General features: G+C 38.8%; 1 protein-coding gene across 1 annotated transcript in view; it reads right to left on the bottom strand.

Annotated features, from left to right (window-relative positions):
- Positions 1 to 23699, bottom strand: part of clmpb (CXADR like membrane protein b) — a 79876-nt gene that overhangs the window by 13527 nt on the left and 42650 nt on the right. The window contains exons 2-3 of the mRNA XM_065282902.2: positions 5618 to 5775; positions 685 to 880 (exon numbers count right to left, since the gene is read on the bottom strand). Coding sequence (XP_065138974.1) covers positions 685 to 880; positions 5618 to 5775 — 354 coding nt within the window. The remainder of the gene's footprint in view (positions 1 to 684; positions 881 to 5617; positions 5776 to 23699) is intronic.

The raw sequence follows: 23699 nt of genomic DNA on the forward strand, positions 1-23699 counted from the left end.
ATGAAAGAAATTCCAGCATGGATGCCCAATTTACATCAATCCATCTGCCCTTTCTCTCTTTCTCAACTTCTCATCAATTTCCAGGCCCTTTGTGGTTAACATACTAATCTAGGAATAAAACCATTTTGGAAATACAATGAAGACATTTTTCGCAGCTTCAAACTGCTCATCGTAAGCTGTCACTTCTTAAAAAGATGACAGCCATGAAGCAAGGACCAACTAAACCAGAAAAGAAAGCCAGAGATGAGTCGAAATATCTTTGTTTCCACTTCTTCTCCTGGCTGGTGACAGATATATTGCGTTTGAATGACGGCTTGGAATCGCTGCAGTCTAATAATGGAAACCAGGCAGCTCCAAATATCAAAGCTCATCTGAAGCTCATTTGTGATGACAGAAAACTGTTTGGGCTGAAGAAGAGAAATCACACGAGCTCATAATTCTGTCTCTTCTGTATTTTAAAAGATAGAGCTCAATCTATGCTCTCTCCTCCAGCTGTTTCAATTTAGCATCATATCGCATTACCATCTGAAGTGATATAAACTTCACTTCACCAGCCGCTAAAGTTTCAGCCTTGCTAATGCAACAAATTATATTTTTAGATTACGTCAATATGTTTGAATGATCGTCAGATTGAATCACAGTAAAGCTGGCTGATGGTTGCGAGCTGGTTCATGGGGATCTTACCCAGCACAATGAGGTTGACTTGGCTCCAGTGGTATTTACCACCTGTTTTGACCTTGCAGTGGTATTCACCGGAGTCCGTCAGCTGCAGATCGCCGATCAGAAGAGAGGCGTCTCCGTTGAGGTAGTCGCCTGCGAAAGACAGCCGACTGGCAGGGTTGTCATTGGTGTAGACCTCATTGTTGAAGAATGTGATGATCTAAAACATAACAGAGAGAGTGATTTTAATATAGATAGTTAACAGAAATCCATCCGGCAGACAAACTTTATTTAGGGTGTAGTATATACACATAAAATACAACTAATGCATGGCAAATATATAAAATATATAAAATGCATTGTTGATGCAAGAGGTCAGAGGAGAATGGGCAGACTGAGTCAAGCTGATAGAAGAGCAACTTTGACTGATATAACCACTCGTTACAACCGAGGTATGCAGCAAAGCATTTGTGAAGCCACAACACACACAACCTTGAGGCGGATGGGCTACAACAGCCAAAGACCCCACCGGGTAACTCTCATCTCCACTACAAATAGGAAAAAGAATCTACAATTTGCACGAGCTCAAAAAAATGTGGACAGTTGAAGACTGGATTTCTGTTGAGACATTCAGATGGTAGAGTCAGAATTTGGCAAACAGAATGAGAACATGGATCCATCATGCCTTGTTACCACTGTGCAGGCTGGTGGTGTAATGGTGTGGGGGTTTTTTTTGGCACTCTTTAGGCCTCTTAGTGCCAATTGGGTATCGTTTAAATGTCACTGCCTACCTGAGCATTGTTTCTGACCATGTCCATCCCTTTATGACCACCATGTTCCCATTCTCTGATGGTTACTTCCAGCAGGATAATGCACCATGTCACAAAGCTGGAATCATTTCAAATTGGTTTCTTGAACATGACAATGAGTTCACTGTACTAAAATGGCCCCCACAGGCACCAAATCTCAACCCAAAAGAGCATCTTTGGGATGTGGTAGAATGGCTTCGTGCCCTGGATGTGCATCCCACAAATCTCCATCAACTGCAAGATGCTATCCTATCAATATGGGCCAACATTTCTAAAGAATGCTTTCAGCACCTTGTTTAATCAATGCCATGTAGAATTAAGGCAGTTCTGAAGGCGAAAGGGGGTCAAACAACAGTATTAGTATGGTGTTCCTAATAATCCTTTAAGTGAGTGTATGTCTTCTGAAGCTAACCAATACATTTGTGAGAAAAACAGCCATGTTGAGCCCATTTCTGAAGATAACCAACATATTTTACAAGATGGCTAATCTGTACAACCACATTCAAAAATGTTTATATTTTTGCCTTTGATTTGCCTTTGCCCCTATGATGTTGGGGTTAGGGGTGAAGTCCGCTATTGTTTTTTTATGATAATCATAATTTTTGCATGATTAACTTTGTACGAATTCATATGAATTAGCCAACGTCTTCACAAGTCCACTTAGATTTGAAAACCTGAGGGCCTGAGCGGGTTCTGGTCTAAAAGTTTTATGTGTTCCCCGGACAAAAGTTGGTATGATATTAGCGGAATCAGGTTTCGGGTATATCGCCTGCATCAAATCCTTTTCCAACCCCTTCCCTGTCTGCCAAAAGTGCTTGCGACATTGTGTCGCTAGGTTAATTTTCATTGAGAGAGACCTGACGATCACTTTTGAATCCACATTTTAGTGGTTACCTCGTTGTCGTCGTCAGACAACGAATGAAAATAAATAGAGCAGCTGGCCTAATTGGTTGTGAGGCCATCAGGTTTCTTTCTGTCTGACTGATGCGTGCAGGCCTGCAGACTTTACATGTGCCGTTTATATGTGGGTGCAGTCAGGTAAAACAAATTGCCACTGGGTCGGGTAGGACTCGGGTGTAGTCTTTCTTTAAAAAATTATTTATGCACCTTGAGTTCGCTTAGAAAGTGAATGACATGTGACATTGCGCTCGAGAAGACATCTACAACTCCTAAAATATGTACGAATTCTCGTGACATAAGGCTGAGATAACAGAACAGCATTTTAATATAATTATATTCATTTGTGTTCATCTGAAGAAAAAAATATTATTTTTAAAATCTGGGATAGCCAACACATTCTCATGGCAATTTATACATTTTATGTTGTGCCCTATTTATATTAATTCGTAAGACCACATTCGTAGGATTTTGTATGATTTGCTTTTATCTCTGTGACGGTAGTATTAGGAACAAAGTTAGGGGTGGGGTTTCATTATTGTTTTTTTTTAAATCATCATATGTATTTATACAATTCATGCAAATTAGCCAACTTGTAAGAAAAAAACTACATAAGAATTCCCATGAGATCAGGCTGGGATTGCATGAGGCTAAATTATGAGACAATTTTCATATTTAGGTGAATTTTTTTTTTTTGTCGGCAGGTAACAAATCATCTTCTGAAACTTCTAAAAGTGCAAGTTATTTTGAAACCTTTAAATAAGTCTTTAAAACTTCTGAACTATACACAAAGACAGTCACACAAAGGTGCTTCTCTAAATCAGGCTCTACCTGTTCTGCCAACTGCCCGTGAGAAAGATGCTAAACGCCTGCCACACAAAACCACAGCTGCCAACACACAAATACACACAGAGTTTGATGGTGACAGGCTCCTCGATGCCTGCAGTAAAGAACTAAACTCTAATGCCACTTCACATCAACACACCTGCGGTCAGGTCCACCTGCTGAAGCTGTTTACTATAACTGCTCATTTCATACACATGCTCAGTGTGTGCAAACTGACAAAACACTCGCCCCAAAACTCATTTGCATCTCTGGCAAAACATCTGTGATTCTCCCTGTATCACTGACAGTCATAACGCAGTGTTCTTTGTCATATTTAATTATTTATTTAGATTACAACTGACTCTAATGTTGCTGGAGAATAATCTTCTCCAACATATTTTGAGTCCCAGCAATACGGCATCTCTTCAAATACACTATGCTGATAGCATTGTCGCGTATGGATCCCCTTAGAGTCTGCGACATGCTGATATACATGCTGTGGCTAAATGTTGACAAGTCGCACGTTTAGTCACGCATTCTTTGCATCCGAACAAAGGAATGACTTATTCATGGCCAGGGGCTTGATTTTTTCCACGAATTAAATAATCCAAAAATGATGTGACTTCTGATAATCCTGTCTCAAATGTCTCAAATCTTTCTGTTAAATATTACATGTGACAAGCAACCCGATGTAGAGATATTGCAGATTCCTTTTACGCCTTTCTTCAGTAAGTCTTCTGAAATCAAATCTCAACTGATTTTGAGCAGATTTGTGCCGACTTTAATACAAAAGAGAGATCGGCTCTGTGGAAGAATGAGAAACCTTATCGCAATCAGATAATAAATAATGTAATCTGAAAGTATGACACAGAATGACTTTCCCCTGATGAATAACTGTGCTGATACAGAAACCATATCTAAATGTAAAGCCATGTTAAAACAATATTCGTTTCACAGTAGTTTAATTTTATAGAAGACATTGCACGCATCTGCTTGTGTTTACTGAACCTTACTAAAAGAGAGAGAGAAAGAGAGAGAGATTTGAAAGTTGATCATTTGCACTTGGTTCAAAGGCTTGCAAATGTTAACACGTAAATGATTTTAAACAATTTAACCACAAAAGCCACTAAAATTAGCAATTTTCTGTAAGCACAGACACACATGCGTTGAATGTGTCCGATCCAACTCCAATCAGACGTGATTATCCCTATGCCCTTCAAAGATCAGAACTCTTGATGTATAAACTTGAGCGAGAGAGTTGCGGTACTGTGTCTCATAATGTGTCTTTACACTAGCCACGGTAGGGGCGGCAAAAACGTGATATTCGCGCGTAGTAGGACGCTTGAACATTTGAGTTCACTGGCTTCATTTGCACATGAAAGCCGCACGTGAAATTCTAGTCATTCGAGAAATAAATGCGGAAATTCGCGTCATGGGAGGGCCTTCTGCGACTCCGCGGAGACGCCGCCACTCCACTCGCTTCCTGTAATCACGTCACTACTACAGCAAGGTCATGGTTGGTTAAAGCAGCGCGGAAATCAGCCGAAGTTAGATTTTTCAACTTGCGCGTTTCCCGGGGCAACCCTCAATTCGCACAGATAATAATCCATGTGTAATCGCATCTTTGCATTCACTTAACATGTAAATCACCCACGTTTGCAGCCTCTACCCCGGCTGGTGTAAACGCAGCATCATATTGTAGTCCATTAAAATACATTTGGCAAATAAAGCACTACAAAAAACGTAATTTTCGCTTTATGTGGCAACTGTTTAGGCTGCATCTTTTTCCCAAAGCGCCATTTGGAATTCGTCCTCCTTCTGTGTGTGTGCGCTTGTGTTTAAATGCACTCAACAAATGTAGGCATGTCAGAATTACAGTTATGCTGCTTACATAATGTAGCCTTTTTTCATGTTTGATGACAAGATGGAGACTTAAGGAAAATTATGTAGACTAATAATTTAAGTTTAATGTCCTAATGATCAGCCTACTCATTTGTATGTCCCACAGCTGACATGGAATGTTAATAACCGGTTCGGGAACTAAATTTTTTTGTTCTAACCGGTTCAGGAATGACCGTAAACCTGAAACGTTAAAATACTGTTTCGGTTCAGAAAGAAAAAATTGGGAAAAAACATCTGGTTCAAAGCCCTGGTCTTATCTAGCAAAACCATCATCTTTACACAAAAAAATAAAAATAAAAAAGAAGTACTTTTAAACCATAAGTTCAAACTGGATTAGAAAAAAAATTATTTGCACCTATAAGTTATGATGAAACCACATTGTGTCCCCTTGTAAAAACATTAGGAGGACCAGGGATTAAAAACTTTAGAGGAGATCATACAAAGTAAAGGGTACATTGACTCCCCCAGTCTGTACCATACAGACAGGTAAAAAATAAAAAGGCCAAAACTCAGAGATGTCTCACCACACGCTGTTTGACGTTAGGTTTCTGTAGAAGCCATTCAATGTCCAATGTCTGCCCATTCGACTGCCAGAACTGATGATGGCAAGGCAACGTGGCGTTGTCTCCAACAACCCGCTTCATCTCGGTCTGAGCTCCAGCCGAGAGCAAACTCAACAGCACTGTAAAGAAAAACACAAGCATAACATCAACATTTACTCTGATTATTGTTTATAAATACCAAATTTTCATTATCCAATCTAATCCCAGTGGTCACAATAAATTTTTTTAAAACATTATGAGAATTGAAAAAGGTTACAGTTAATTTGCTTACAAGACGGGCTTAAAATCCCGTTCATCAGCAAGCCTAACACAACACACAATGGACAACAGTCAGCAAAACAATATTAAAAAAAGACTTAAGCATAACTTTGTTAGCAAAGCTAGCATTACGTCCAGTCACAAAGGCTTTGGTGAATTCACAGACATGTTTGGGTAAAAGTCCACATTCAGTACAGCAGTGTCTCTGTGAATAAAGCTCTTACTGCCACCGGGACACGACTAATTTACTGGAGGCTACCGCTCATTGCCGGAGGCTTGAGTCACATTATAGACGGCGTCATGAGGATTTACGCACTAGTCCGAGTCCCACGGGGTCCAGAAATAGTATGAGATTTACAATTCTTTCCACCTGGCGAGAAGATCTTGCAGAGCAAACAATGCGTCACACAGGTCTTATGTGCAAAACCTACGGATATTTATGGATTGCTGGCATTAGCATAGCATTGCGCTTAATCTGCTGTTGAATATCGCAAATAGCTGTTGTCGTTCCTCCCATGCAACCGTTGCTAAAAAGGATGCCAGCACAGCTATATAACCTGCTTGTGTAAATATTATGACATTTTCCCCTTTAGCTCTACCACCCAAGGGAACGCACAGGAGATTTCGGGGCTGTATTGCTAAGCGCAGGCTTAGGATGGATGGACGTGTCGTTTCAAGCGTGTTTTCGTCTGGCTGTGCTCATTTGTAAGTCACCAGTTCATGCTATGAATGCATGCAGCACGTGTCACAAGAGAAGCATGGCTTACGATTAACTGAATGACATGCAGCCCTCGAGACGCCACCTGTGCCAAAATGCTCGCCCTGCTGAGTCACGATACAAAACCAACAGACTGTAATGCCTTCCTGAATATTCTTGTTTGGTATAGTGAAACATTTTAATGAGAGAAACCATGGGTTCCTTTAGGTTATATCCTGAAGTCATAACCATTACCAGTGAATTTCTGATTCAGCTCTGCTGTCTCAAAAGGCTCAAAAAGCCGCAGGCAATGGAAAGAATTAGACAAATGACTGAGTTCCTCTGGCTCCCTGTCTACTTGTGTGAACTGTCAGAACCAAAACCGTGAGTCAGCAAAAACGCAGCATGCAGGTCCCCAGCAGCGAGCCTTGCTTTATGATTTTTTAATGCATTGCTTGCACCCTCCATCTTCTGGCGTGATCTCCAATGAGTCAGAGATGCAGGGAGAGAGATGTGTAAGTATGCTGTGGAGGTACAGTAATGTGGGAAGAGGAGAGATAGGACCTGCGTCCAAAATCACATACTGTGACAATAGGTACTGAATTAGATGAAATACCTACTCATTGACCAGTAAAACAGTAGGTACAATAGAATAAGAATATGGATAGTATGAATGAAGTCGGACGTACTACACCCGCCATGCTGATACTAGTGTTGGGCAATTTTGAGATCGTCCTATCGTCAGCCTGTGAAATTGCTGATATACGATAGTACCGGAGGGTAGGACAATAGTTTACTCATTTAGGACAGGCCACTTGATTTGTAGACAAAAAATAATCTGATTTAATCTAAGGGCAACACTGGCTGTTTCTCAATATGCGTTCTTCAGCGATCTTGCGTCCTTGTGTCCTCGCTCTACGTCATCATTAACAGTCGAAGTTCAATTCCAATTCTCCAGAACACAAGTACAGAGGACGCATGAAAATACCCGGATGAGTTCTTGATATCGAGGATGCATCGAGTGCAGACTTGCATGTTGAAATCTGGGGAGGTCAGGTGACCAACAGGAAGATCGCACACATCTCAATTCTCACAAGTGCGTTCTGTGTTCTTGCGACCTTCTGAGTTCGTTCTTACAAGGTCGCCTGGAAAGACCAGTCTCCACGAGAACACAAGTCCGTTCTTTGCGTTCTTGGAATTGAGAAACAGCCATTGTCATGACCGCAACCTTCTAAAAACTGATGGCATTAATCCAAGCGCATCTTTAAGCCCAGGCACACCGAAATTTCCTGCATGCCAGGGAGCAGGAGCAACAAACTTGCTGTTTTTTAACCCCTGCATGCCTAACAACCTCTCTAGTGCAAGGAAAGTCAGAACAGTGCATATTACATGTGCGAGCCGAGGAAGAGTCTGAGTCATGCCATTACGTATTCAGGTTGAGCAAGAGTCCAAGACGTGTGCATTAAGTCCAGGTGCATGCGAGAAGCCTAGTTGATACGTGTGACTTTTGTTATCATAACAAGAAGTTAGTCTTTAACTGGAATGAGGTTAAACAAGCGCAATTTAACCAACAATTTAACAAGAGACATTTTTAAATAAAACAATGCCTTTTTTCTTCTTCATAGCTCCTCTCCCAGGGGCTCACATGATAGTATGGCCCTTTCCCAAATGGCGCACTTCATGTGGACATAAATTGCGAGTGCTTGCTTAGTCTATGAAATGGGTGTCGCATCTGTCATTTTTACACTCCAAAGTTTGCTCATCAGCGCCACATTTGCACCCTTGATGCAGTCTTCGGCGAAGCCCCGCACTGCTGCAGGCTTCATGGACTTTACCTACCCAGAAGTCCTTGCGAAAGAGCAATCAGACGACGGATGGAAGGTGTTCACATTGATGGGCAACTTCTTTTCCTATTTCCGGCTTTACGCTCGAGTTTACCCTCGTGGACTCGCGTCAAGAGTCCCTAAAGTCTGCACTACATGATACCATCAAAGTGTGGATTCTAAGGAAGTTTGGGACAGGGCCTATGTCAATCGAATGAACACTTCAGTATTTTGCTGGAGATAGTAGGTCATCTTGGTACTTTTTGCCTACTGTTTTTCAAATACTATGAATTCAGACATACTTCTCGCCTACTGCTTTTTCCCGACTAAATAGTATTAAAGTAGATGGTTTCGGACGCAGCAAGAGTCTAGAAAGTATGCATTTGGATACATTTGGCAGATGCTTTTATCCTATGAGACTTGTGCATTCAATCTATATTTATTTAACCAGTATGGGTGTTCCTTTGAATCAAACCAATGACCTTTGTGTTGTACAGTGCTCTACCCCCTGAGCTTCCCTAAATGCAAAGACAATATAAAATACAGTATGTTAGGCTGTTATAAGTCAATTGCTGGGTAGTTGGGTAACAACAACCCAGCATATGGTCATTTATAATCCAACAGTTGGTTTTGTCCAGATTTGTATCAACTATGGGTTAAAACAACCTAGGATGTTTACAGGAGTGTACAGGACAGAAATATTTAATTTGCTGAGTTCATTTAAATGCATCTTTGAGAAGGTCAAATTTATTTATTTATTTTTGATATCCTTCTTTGTTTTTACTAAATTAACGTAAGTGACCCTTCTAATTGCCTGTGTTTAGAACAGACCGAAACAAGACAGCTTCACTTAGTGTGTATCAGGCCTGTATGGGTCTCCTCGGTGCTTCCTTTTGATTCGCTCTGTGCTGTTAAACGCCTAAACCCTGTTCTCTCTTAAACCCACACGAAGTACGTGATTGGGCCAGCAAGCTCATCCCTTTCTTCTTTGCACATGCAGACCTAGAGGTAAGGGGTGAGTCTCTGAGTGTCTCTGAATGCTCACATCTAAGACTTAAGGCTCAAATTTCCTTAGACACAATGTTCCTTCACTTGCTGAGTCACTCCTCGCCGCTGCCGGTTACAGATGGACGTTTTAATATGTTGGAACAGCCTGGCAATAAATCAAAAAACAGAATGAAAGCCGTTTTAATTCCTTTCTCCTTGAAGGTAGCTATAAGACTCAGTAGTAAAAATATCCAGTGCACCGTGAGCCAGGTGGTTTAAAAGCGCTGCTTTATATGGGTGATAATAGTGAACTGTTTTTCATTTGAAGTTAAGGATGAGCTGTCGGGTTGTGGGATGCTGAGGTTGTGGAAACTTTGTTCACTGTGAGTGTTTAAGTCGAATAAACACGCCAATTATTGGCAAGCTGGTAATATTGGTTACAGTAGGTCGATATGATGCTAAAGCATGGAGCACAGTGCAAGCAACACCAAGGTCATGAGTTTGACACGTTTTGTCCAAGTTAGTCTTCACAGATAAACACAAATTTTGTAACTGCATTCTGTCGTTCTTATATGACAACCAATCTACTTAAGATAAACTGTAACAAAGGGAAATACAAACAATTGGATAAACTGTATGAGGAGTACTCATATTGCCCTAGGGGGAGTTATGCTCCAATAAATCCACTATCTTTCTCTCTCTCTCTCTCGCTCTCATTCATTGTCCACCAAACAATACCTCCAAATATTTCCTTACCCTTATCTTTAAACTCCTCTTTAACCCTTTAAATCCTTAACCTTTCCACAGCATGCTTGCAAACCGAATGCATCCTTTCCTTGGTTAACATTCGAAGCACAAGTGCAGCCTAAGATGTGAATGCCAATAAGCAGTAATCCCGTAATCTGTATTGCTAACCAACACAATGACTTCTAGGCTGTCTGAATCACAATCTAAATTTGACTTTACAGATGCAGTACTACAAGACAATCCTTATTTAACTCACACATTCACCATCTATGTTAACCAGCACAAATGGAAATCAAGAGTGTTTTACTTTGATCAAAAAAAGAATGAGCTATTTTCTAACCTTTGACCCCCAAGACAATTGCTCTTAAGAGCCTTACATTAAGAACAGATCAAGAAAAGCTTATAGGTCTTAATGTTGCTCATCTTGTTATCTGTGATCTATCGTGAGCCCTCTGTCTGCTGGGACACAGAGACAAATGCAGGCATGTAAAGTAACATACAATGAAAGTGACTTCCTGATTAATTTAACACAATAATCAATATGTGCTTTTAACTAACAGACTGTTATAAGAGGCATTGTGTGAGTGTGTGCCATTAATTTATTCATGTACAATTCAGAAAAAGCACATTAGTATGCGTGACATTTACCACAATAGCTTCTTTATAAAAAGAATATAAGTGTATTTGCTTTAATTATGCTGTACTTATATATGCATGTATGCAAAAGTTAGTTTTGTGAATTTAATATTGGAAAAATGGTAAGGGATCATGTTTAAGGTATAAACAAACCCGCAGTTTAAAACTTCTAGCCTGACTCTTTAGGAAAGTGAACAAGTTTTGTCTTACAGCTCAACTAAATTTATGAAAATGAATTCATTGGCGCTGCTGACATACAGCACACATCATCTGTTTCTCTCTGACACATGATAATGTCCCGTCACAGACGAGAAAACACTGAAACATTCAGACCTCTATGGCTCCTCCAGACAGGTGGTGGAATTACAGCATGAATGCGTATTCACATATGTTTGAGATTAAGTCCGGGCGAGTAAAAGCGCAATGACAACAACAGGCCTGTGCGAGAACCGAATCCGCAAAAGTTTCTTCACTATAGGTGGAGATGACACATTTTGATAAATGTGTTAATGAAACAGTCCTATGAATCATGAATGATGAATCAGATCATTTTGAATGGTCCATGAATGTTAGATCACATTTGAATGTGCTGGAAATGACAAAATGACGGCATGCACGTATGCAAAAACGCATAAATTCACACGAACAGACTTTCCATCTGCTGTTTTGAAGATCATCTGTAGATTTTATATTTAATCAAAGTTTCCAGCATCTTTCTCTTCCAAGCTAATCTACCAGCAGGCACACCCTTATACAAAAACATTTCGTCAGCCCAAATGTTTGCTAAATTATACATATTCATAACACACAAACACAAATTCTGACTACTGGACACTATTAAATCCGACTAAAGATGGTCCTTTGATGGGATAACATACCATAACCCTCTCCATAGCCCGATAGATGAGAAAAGGAAGGTGTTTAGGAGAGGAGAAATGATTGTTAGGAAATGAATGTGGGAGTGGTGATTGCAGTTAAAGGTGTGAAAAATAGACCTTGATTTAGACATCAACTATATTGGGTTTGTTGGTTTTGCAGTCTCTCAACTGATGTATTTAAAATAGAAATATATCATAGGCATGTTTGTTAAAACTAGTTATATTTCCTAATTAAACTAAGGCCTAGTCCTGGTTTAATATAATCCCTGTCCTGGAAACCACCCCATAGAGTTTAACTACTGTTTTTGGTTCAGAGAAAAGGAAAGCTGTTTATGTTCCCCTTCAAATTGAAAGCTAAAGAAAAGTTCAGAAGAAAAATGGCAAGCCAAAAGAAATGCAGTTACATTGAGCAATACTTCCAGATACAATAAGACAAGAACTTAATCTGGATTTAATCTGAATCTAAAAACAGTCCATGTTTTCACAGCACTGAAACCAAATGATGATTTCCACTCTGGAATGCTGGTCATGGAAAACCTGGCTGTGTGGTCAAACTCCAGCAGTTGTTCCCATCACAGAGAAAACTTTGTGAATCGGAGAAAATGAGAGTTAAAAGTCATACAGAACACTAAAGTCAGATTTTCCATCATGCTTTGCTACTCTTCTCTCTGTCTTTGTAAGATGCACACACTCATGATGAAGGAAAATAGGCAAAGAATGTTTGCAACACATCTTTCATTGTTCAACGTACAGGTATCATCCCAAACTCAGTGCCATTGGTTGGGAGAAAATGTTACGTACTGTAGCAGTTAAAGGAAATTTACCATCCATCCCTACTTCTAAAAAAATACAGACAAATACAAGTGAATGTTACAAATACATAAACAGATTATATAAAGCCCCCCAAGCAAAAGAAAAAAAAAAGAAATTAGTTTGTTTTAAGAAATAGACTTTTTAGGATCATCATGATATTTGCATTGTACGGAGCCCCTAAGGAGACATGGAGCAAAAATTAAATAAAGTTTAGTTTCATGTGCTCACGTGAAACTTTCATGTGCTCACACGAACCTTCATGTGCAGAAGTTTAGTTTCGCATGCTCATGTGAAGCTATCGCGTGAGCACGTGAAACTATCACGTGCTCACCTGAAACTATCGTGCCCGCACGTGAAAGTGAAAGTTTCACGTGCGCGCTCGATAGTTTCACACGAGCACGAAAAAATTAAATTTAAAACAAATTCTGCACATGAAAGTATCATGTGAGCACATGAAAGTTTCACGTGAGCACATGAAACTAAACTATAGACTTTTTTTACTCCAATGTCACCTTAGGGGCTCGGTAGTATTATAACACTAACATTCAAATAAAAAAATCTGAAAAATGCACATCAATTTTTGCAGTACTGTAAAGTAACACCAAAAATCTCAATTTTAAAAATTGGTTTTATGATGTTGTTGTTGTTGTTTTTTTTTCAAGAAAAACACATGGCCTTCATGTTAAAGGGATAGTTCACCCAAAAATGAAAATTCTGTCATCATTTACTCACGCTCATGTTGGTACAAACCTGTAAAAATTTCTTTGTTCTGATGAACACAAAGGAAGATATTTTGAAACATGTTTGTATCCAAACCATTCATGGACCTCTATCGCTTCCATAGTAGGAAAAAATAATACTATGGAAGTAACTGGGGTCCACGAACGGTTACAAACATTTCTTAAAATATCTTCCTTTGTGTTCATCAGAACAAAGAAATGTATACAGGTTTGTACCAACATGAGCGTGAGTAAATGAAGACAGAATATTTTATTTTTGGGTTAACTATCCCTTTAATAGCAGGTTTTGTGCATTACTGCCTGAAAAATATTTGCCCAAATATGCAAAAGGATCTATACCCAACTCTCTAATATGACATATGAAGATGTTTATATGAATATCAGAAGAACACACAGCTAGATTGTATTGCCAAATATCTCATCTGTGGAAATGGAAACCTTTTATCGAGAAGTGACACATTCTTGTCTTTTCCTGTCGATAAAAATAAAACACATTTCTCCAGGATATCTAGACACCTTTATTTTTCAGCATATTCACCTAGCCAGAATGACAGTCGGTTATTTTCCCTGGCAGATGTTTCATTTTGTGGAAATGAAAAGGAAATATCCATTACTGAGAGCTTACTAGATGAAGAAAAGCACTTCTATAGTCTATCTATTCCTCAAGCTTGTTATCTCTCTTACACACAAACACACCCAGACGTCACAACAAGTTTAGGTTTATATCTGACCATCTAAACAGATGCTCTGGAATAACAGCAGACCAAATGAAGGAAATACACTTTCTTATTTGCACCTATCTATAGTCCAGAATGCAAAAAAAGTCTCCAAAAAGCAATATATAGTCAAGTTTAAACCTGGTTACAGCATCATAATAAAGTTTAGCAATCAAAAAAGTGAAAGAAAAAAAATCTCTGAACTTTCTTCATGACTTCAGCAGAAACGGTCACAATATGAATTTATTATCCAGCACAAAACCCCACTTAAACCACTGACACAAACTCTTTGGTTTCCATCTTCTGTCTGTTGTTTAAAACCACACTGATCATTGTTCCACCTGCACTGAGACACAAATAAAAACCCCACATCTCTTTTGTTTATTGATGCTGTCTCATCTGTATTTCTGCATGTTGGGTTCGGATCCTGTCACATTGTAGAAACTGAATTTCCACAGCGACCTCCCCGGATCAATACTTAAACAGCTTTTGTGAAGTTGGGCCCTTTTTGCTGCAATCTGCAATTTTTTTTATGTCCGCTATGGGAAATCCAGCTGACTCGGTGTATGAAGTGAAATTGCGTAATGTATCTGTGTCTCACAGCCATTGGTTGATGGATGCCTTATAACCGCAGTTGGCCAGAGTAAATGTGAAATACTATCTGCCCCGTGCCTGTTATTACGAGTAATTCAATACTCCGGAGGGTTAAAAAATGCACCTCTAGCTTTTCTTTCATTGCACATAAAGAATGAAATAAAAATGACGAGTAAATGCGAAAATGGTTGAACGTAAAAACTAATTGACTGAGAATAGGGCTGGACAATTTATCGAATGCTCATAAGACTGTATATTCTTGATGATTTGCAGACAATATAAAATAAAGTAAGATATATCTTAATCATTTTAATGTGTTATTGATGGAGTCATTAGTCTTCATGAAGACTAGGATTTTCATTTGGCTAATTTCGCAGTCTCTTTATGTTTCACGAATTGATTTAGCTTAATTCCTCTATTTACAAGTGTTTGTAAAAAAGTGGCATTTTGAATGTATTCAAATGTTTTAATAATTGTTTCGTAATGTGTACTGTATAGTAAATTATGTAAGAAACATTTTTTTTAAACAATTTTACATTGCAATTTAATCTGCTGTTTATTCGAAATAGTTTTCCTAAAAATAAATACATAAATATAATGTAAAATTTTAATAAATTTTGGTATTTTGATGCAAGTCTATGGTTACAATTTGATGTACCTGTCATCTTTCTATTTAGAAACTGAAGAAAAAGAAACTTTTTACAGTATTGCTATATCCTAGGAAAAAAATCCTTAAAGGGATAGTTCACCCCAAAATGAAACTTCTGTCATCATTTACTCACTTTCATGTTGTAACAAACCTGTATACATTTCTTTGTTCTGATGAACCCATTGACGAAGGAATAAATAATATTATGGAAGTGTCAACTGTGTCTACTTTTTCTATATTTGTTATGTTTTTTTCCTTGTGTCTGCCTATACTAATATGCAAAATTGTGAAAAGCGCTTCAGTTTTGAATTTTAAAGCAAATGTCACATATCAGATTTTCTCTCTCTCAATCTCTGACTGTCGTGTAAAAGGAATGGCTCTTACCACATATTAGCGTCAGTGTGTGACCGGAGCATCAGACAAATGAAGCCTATCAGTAAACTTTCCAACAGCACTAAGCATACAATCCCAAACTGCTCTCCAGGGTCTCCTACAATGTGTCCATTTTAATCCATGTGAGGAGACAGACTCAGGACTGAAGCGCTGGGTTTTGACAGCACCTCCAAACGAAACACACGGAGGACATGACAGGGCAGTTGCCACAATGCCTGTCCCACTGGTTAATTAAGTATAGATCAGTATTGAAACCATCTTATGATTTGCTCCAATCATCTGTGGATCATTTTGACAAGGAACATCTTGGCCTGAGACAGTAGCAGGACACAGGAAGTTGCAATGGGAGGGAAAAGCAAGCGAGATTGATGACACGCGTTCGATCAGAGCGTTTCACTGGCATCAGCTGAACCCCTGGAGTTGAAAGGGTGTCAGGGCTTCATGTGTTACAAATATGAACAGGTCTTTGATGTGAAGGTGGTGTGACAGTGACGAACTGCCACCTGTCCTGCCGAAGCAAAGCAAGGGCTTAGGAAGGTCCCATTAAAGCACAGATGATCATTAATAGCGCAAGTTACCATCTGTCCTGTCAAATGCTCATATAGGACCAAGACTGCAAAATATTTAACTAGTCCATCCTTTAGCATTTCCTTCTGCCTTTAAGTCTCCGTCAGACACAAAAAAGTGGAAACTGGACATTTTAGCCAAAACACAAATCAGTTACCAGGAAAGTGTGTTCGGATTTTTATTTGTAGCCAAAGATCCTGTCTGTGAAAACCAAGCTATCAAGTCATTGTTTGTGATTTAACAAAACATTAAATCAATTTAATTTAATGTATTTAACTTTACAGCGATATGGACCCAACACTGCCTGACTTAACTCATTATTGTACTGTTTTCATTTAATTTTAGGTGAACCTGTCGACAAATGCAATAAAGTATAATTTTACCAATTTTATTTATTATTATTATTATTATTATTATTATTATTGAATGATTGATTTTATTTGTTGAATCCATGAGGCAAACTTAAAAAACTTGAACTGAAGAATATTCATGACACTGTTATAAAACTATATGACAGAGTATTAACACTTAATGAAATTTAAATGACAAATTATATTTGTACCATTGTAGTTGAGGTAAAAAAAATATTCATGACGTTGTTATAAAACTATTTGACAGAGTATTAACACTTAATGACATTTTAATGACAAATTATATTTGTACCACTGTAGCTGAGGTCAAGAAAAATATTTATAACGCTATTATAAAACTATATGACAGAGTATTAACGCTTAATGACATTTTAATGACAAATTATATTTGTACCACTGTTGCTGAGGTCGAGAAAAATCTTCTTCATGTTCATGACACGTGTAATGTCAAGATTATGAATGTGTCATGGCAGTCTTATGAACACCCCTTCATGTTAAGTGTTACGAAATATAACCTTGATATCTTTAATTAGGTAATGAAAAAGTTTGAAATCAATGTAAAATGAATTATTCAAAAATTTTAACTTTGATGCTACAAATCTCATCACTACATTATACAACTTTAGCCAGTTTTTTACAGACAGGGTCACATTTGCAAACAAATCAACTATTTAATATTTTAATTTCTTTTTACTTCATTCTTTAAAGTCTATCGCCTGCTCAATGACCCATGCATGCTGGTCCCATCCCACCAGACTGCACACGGCCCCCCAACCCTGATAAAAATGCCCACGCGGCCACGTCCGGAGGAAGAAAGAGAGAAGATTGAAAGCAGATGAAGAAGGCTCTGGAGAGGCGTGTGTGTCAGCCTCATATTTCACTCCCTAAAGGCTGATTAAAAGGCCAGGCAGAGAGATTCCAGTGATCTGGACATAGTGCTGCTTTCTGACTGATGTCTCGGCCTCTCTAATTCCTCAATGAACCAGAAAGCCTCAGTTGCTCTCAAACGCCCTCCTTTTCTTATTGGTCCCCTTGACTCTCTGTGTCAATCTGGACAGATAATAAAGACTGAGATAAAATATTGAAAAACAAACAAGCCTTTATTTCCAAGCAGGACCTTTTAAAAATCTCTAATGTCTGATACATTTTTCTTTATTATTTTTCTTCCTTCGCCTTGTTTTCCAGCAAAAAACAAAGAAATACTAAAAAAATACATCTTATCTTAGACTATTTTGTTTTTTTTTAATATCTAATGTGTAGAGAGTTCATCTTTCCTAACCTATTTTTGCAGTGTGTGTAGCTGTGCATTTTTTTCATTAAAATGGGGGTTTAGACTGCTGCCAGAATGCATTATGGACATTTTTTGTTGAAATTCATTGACATGAAGGCGAAATGTAGGTCAAGAGGTGGAAACAATGTGATGCGATACTTTCAGAGAGAAATGAGGACAAACAATATGATTTTTTTTAAATTGCAACGCCTGGGTCAAAACCTAATATGAAGCGAAAGTAAACAGAATCATTATTCCTCATAAAAGCAGTCTTGTTATGAGGAGAATTGTTAAGGCTTCACACCTCAGAAGCTTCTTTTCTTTTCGGAAAACAGAGCATCGCCCCACGAGACACATTTTCTAGCCTTGTGGCACAAAGTTCGACTAGCAGACGTCCGTTGTGCAATTCACAATCGTAATGGATTGAGCAACTAGGCTTATTTTCATCTGGCCTTTATATTCCCTGAAGGACTGAAGAAAACAAATAAGGAGTGGAGGTCTTGTTTATCCAGCCCGTTGGCCAGCGGAGGGCCACTGCCACGTGTCCGTGTGGAGCCTGGCGTTGTGCCGGAGCCCTGCGCACACAGAACAGCGGATCTGGGGCTGGATGTGGGTGGATGCAAGTCTTGTTTGCAGTGCCGTTCCACAGCCGACTGCCCTTCTGGGAAGGGACTGGTGTGTTTTTCCCTGCTCTGGATACTGGACCCTTTTTTCTCATTTACTTACACAGCTGGTCATAATAGGCACACCAGCCAGCAACGCACATTCCTTTGACATTGCAGCAATGTCACAATGCAGGCGCAGCAGGAACCATCTACTTTGCCTAACAGTGACGGAGAACTGGGCTCGATGAAACACTGATTCACTTTTTTATTAAAATTGATCGCAAGATTTAAATATACTGGATTAAGGTTAAAATTGCATACCTCAGTTTTGCAGACCTTTGAGTTTACCCAAAATAATATTTTGTAGACATAAAGATTATAGAGGTACAGAGTGTATGTGTACTTTATAGTGCTGATTATTTGATCTGGGATAAAACTGATGAAAAGTTTTGTTTGTGATTGCAAAATATAAAGGAGGTTATAAAAATCTAACCTTTTCCATGTTTAAGTGCTGTAATTGGGTCCTCAGTGCTTTTATCAACCTAGAAATTATGAAAAAGAACAACCCAGTAACTTAGTTTTGGAAAACCATTCTCTGCAAGCATGTGAAAGAATAGGCCATTGAAATTTAGCTCCCCTTGTGATGTCAGAAGGGGATAATACCGCCCCTTAATCTGCACTATCCAACCACGCCACTGCCATTTAGTCCAGAGATTAACTAATTTGCATTTTAAAGGACACACCCACACACGTTTAATTATGTGTGGGATCAAACCCACAACCCTTTGTGCTGCTAAACTAAAGCCCTACCACTGAGCTACACAAAAACACATCCATGAACTTCACTAAGCCCAAAAAAATGACCATACATCCCCCTTTCAGTTCTGCACTGTATTATAATCTGCACAGTAAACTTTGTCTTTAAAATAAAAAACTCTTCAAGCTATTATTATTAATTATTTGTTGCTGTGTGAATAAAAACTTGCCATATAAATAGAAGGTTAATCACAATATCTTCTGGAGAAGACCCCAGGCATTGCTTTGTCATGTGGTACACAGTATGCCAAACACGCTGTTGTTTTAAAGCAGTGCCACGACTCACAGGCCCCTGAGCGAGATCAGTGCATCACTTCTATGGGCCCTTGATCCAATAAAGATCAGAGCTCTTCATGCCACTGTGCCAAACAGGCATTCGGTCGAGTTAATGACTCATTACAGCAGCTGAACAGAGAGAGGGAGAAGAGTTTTACAGAAGTAGAAGTGAGTAGGAGAGTCATGCATGTGGTTCCCATCATGCCGAGCGAGAGGAAGCACTCCAAATATTCTACCTGCTGAGAGAAACTGTTTTACGAGAGACTTGTTCCCACAATACAAGAGTAGACCAATTAGTCTCCTTATCAACTTAATAGGCCTACTGCTCGTGCACCTTCTTTTTTCGTCTCGTCTATATTTTCATTGTGGTTTCAGCAGTAACACATTAACAAATGGCTTTCGTGGAACAAACGTAACTTACGGTAAACTTTGCAAAGAATGAATAACATTAGAGTCCTTTTAGAGTAGTTTATATCTGATAACAACAAAAACAACAACAACAACAACAAGTAGATTACTTTAGTTCAAATCATAGCTTAAGCGTATAAAAATGACACTGAGCTACTTTACTTTGTAAAATGTGTACTATTTAATGTATACAATCTTTACTACAGATCAGCTGCCAAACCTCCTTTCACATAGCGGTCATCCATGAATGCCATCTCCCCTAATCTTTAGGAAACCAAAACATTTGTTATTTTCGACGATGTACAGGTATTTGTTCCAGAGTTCAGTTTAGCAACTAGCCAGACTATTAAAGAAACAGAGACCAGTGGCCGGTTGCATAAACTTCTAAGACTAGTCTTAAAAGTTAGTCATGAATTTTTTTCTTCAAGGATAACGGTTTCAAGTATGTGACATAGAAAGGTAGCTTGGTCTAATTTAAATCCAAATAATAAGACTGATTAGCCCTAACTAATTGCTAGTTAATCAGATTCATTCTTAAGACCCAGTCTTAACTTCACGGCTGTTTATGCAACCGGCCACAGAAGTTAAGTTCCGCCCAGAAATGCAACTGCGACAATGCACGTGCGTCCAATGAAACCGTCTACAGCAGGGGTGTCAAACTCAATTTCATCCCGGGCCACATCAGCATTACGGTTAATCTCAAAGGGCCGGTTGTATTTGAACGACTGTATGAATGTATCAACTCTTTTATTACTGTACATTGCATAATTTTCTCTGCATTTGCTTACTATTGGTTTTGTTAATAACTCAATACCTAGCTTTGAAAGTAGAAGCCCAGGCAAATAATGACAAAGTGTATAGAGTACAACTATTCTACAGATTATTTTAAAAATAATTGTGGTGACAAAAGCACATGTTGTATGTGAGTACATTCAAAATGTTCTGTTACCCTTCATTGTGCAGGTCAGAAAATTAGAGGCATTTTAGATACTAATAAAGAGTTTTACAATCTCCACCACAATATGCATTTATTAGACACATATACTCTCACTTGTCATTTCTTGCCCTCTTTACAAAAAAGCTGTGATTTTTTACCTAGCTTTAAGTGTCTGATTGACTGATGTCTCATGAGTTCTGTGTTGTAGGCTACAGATCAAAAGTTTCAATCGTTTATTAATGAGTCAGATGAGTCATTAGTTCGCGTATTTAGCGGGAATAGACGCGTTGTAAACTAATCAGCTGGACATCGCAAAACATTTCTGTACACAAGACGGGAAAAATTTTCTTGCTGGATCTGCGTGAGCGTGCGCGAGAGAGGGAGAGAAACAACGAGCAGATACTGTCCGTTTCCATATGCGGAGGTCGCATAAGCAGCGTCATCAAGCCTAGTTTATTTAAGTTAACTGACCATTACATTCGCAAGTCATACGCATATTACAACTATTTACTATGAACAAAGAATAATATTTAACTTTAGAATTGTTAATAATCTGAAACAAGACAGTCTTGATGACGTATGCAGCCGACTTCCGGAGGCTGCAGCGTTCGCATTCAGACACGCCCACTCTAGAAGTGCGCGCGTGCGGGGCACTGCTCGTTCTTTCTCATTCAATCATCAACATTATCACTATAATTACATTACAAAAAGACTTTGGCGAGACAAAAATTTGTTTTGGTGGCTGCTAAAAAAATCAATGTAGGAAATAACCTGCAAAAAATAAAACTTATAATAACAATAAAATAATCTGTAAACTCTGGCGGGCCACATAATTAACATAATTTGTAAACTCTCGCGGGCCAGATGAAATGAGGGGGCGGGCCGGATTTGGCCCGCGGGCCTTGAGTTTGACACCCCTGGTCTACAGTGACACCAAACCTAGACCCTCCATAAACTTATATTGTATAAAAATGAAGTCAAAACGGCCGCTGACATCTTGCGTAGTATAATGATCAATGTTGCCTTCAAGTTGATGACAGTGGTTTTGGTAACCTAGTAACCAAAAATAAATAACACAAGCACGCTTATAAAATAGAGACAGGACTGCATTAAGTTACCATTTGGCAAGTTATAAATTTACTAGCAGTGCAGCTTGTAATTGGCAAACTAAATGCTGTGCATAGAAAAAAATTTACAAAGGCATTGCGATGACGTCAAGCCCCATATACACTGAAAAAAATTATTCATTCAATTTACTCAATTTTTTAAAGGTAAGTGGTTGCAATCAATTTATGTAAGCTACATTTAAACAAACAAGATTAGTAAAGTAAAATAAAATAAAAAACTTTTGTTTAAATGTAGCTTAAATAAATTGATTGTAACCACTTACCTTAAAAAATTGAGTAAATTGAATGAATAATTTTTTTTCAGTGTATGGGAAAGACAACGTCAACTAACACAGCTATACGATCAGTCACGTGGGTTTAATATTTGCTACATCAAAATTTCCATCTCCCATTATTTGCATTTACTTTCGTTCACACAAGTCAAAAACCACCTTAAGTGACCATAAAAACTTTTTTTGCACATTTAGGGGCTAATCACACCAACCGCGCTTTAAACGCTTCGAAACGCAAGGCCCGACGCACTGCCTTTTTAAAAAAAGAGCAGTGCGACGCGGCTTTTCATATTGCTAAGCAACCACAGAGTCATCTGTCTTGTCAATCAAATATTGAAGCGTGAGCGCTCTTTTGCTGTTAACTGTCATATTAGCAGAAACTTTAAAAAGAGGGCGCTTGCTCTGACCTTGTTTGTGGGTGAGAGGTGCACAAACACGAAGGAGAGAGTGAGCGAGTGTAGTCCGGTTCTTCAAAGCAACTGTAAACTTCCCTCACCACAACGTAAGGCCCGCCTCTCCCCTCATTCGATTGGACAATGGAAAGACGCGAATGACGTCGGGCGCTTCTCACACTTGAATGTACATGTGAGATAAGAAATAACTAAACTAACAGAAACTAATGAAAAAAATAGATTTGAAGAGCCCCAACTTCCTGTTTATAGGAAATCAGTCAACAAGATATTCTTCTCGTTCCCGTATGACAACCCAGAGGAAAGATCAGAGAACAAAGCTAACATTTCACTCCATCTCTCACCAAATGAAGCTCTTGATTATTAATGAACGCAGCCCGCGTGGGGCGGAGGTTGCGCGCGGCAGAAATGAAAAAGAATACATTTACAGATGATTGCATTTGCGATGCATTCGTAATGTTGGCTTTTGGGAGATAAAGGAAAACATAATTATTTCCTCCTATCAGACTCTGTATATTTCTTCTCTGATTTATGTCATCCATCCGCTTCCCTTTCATTTATTTCTGCTTGTGTTGTTTCATATTTTGCATAATATAAATCATACCTTCAATCCCTATATTTAAATATGGATCCCTGAACTTAAAAGGCATCAGAAGACAGTAAAAGAAACTGAAAAGGGTGTGAAAGACAAGCAAGCAAAAGAGAGAGAGAGTGTGTCATGTTAATCTAAGCAAGCGCCCTCTTAGCCATGAGAATGCACTGCCCTGGAGCCCTACACAAATGAGGTTTATTTTTGGCAACAGAATGAAGAATCTTATTTAAGGCTAGACATGTTAAATGTCTTGTCTTTTATGCTTCTGCCCAAGGGTAATGTTTTTTTGGCTACAGTATGGAGGAAAAAATCTGCAGTGACTTTGAAAACTTAAAAGCTAAGGTGGTGACTGTTGCCTTTTTGGTATAACATGGCATCTTTGGACACACTCCCCTTCTCGATTCAGCTCAGGCATCCGTTCTGCTGCAGCAAGTGCTTTTGTCCAAAGATTAATGACAGGG

Source organism: Paramisgurnus dabryanus, chromosome 9 (genome assembly GCF_030506205.2).
Source record: "Paramisgurnus dabryanus chromosome 9, PD_genome_1.1, whole genome shotgun sequence".
In the NCBI taxonomy this organism is placed as follows: Eukaryota; Metazoa; Chordata; class Actinopteri; order Cypriniformes; family Cobitidae; genus Paramisgurnus; species Paramisgurnus dabryanus.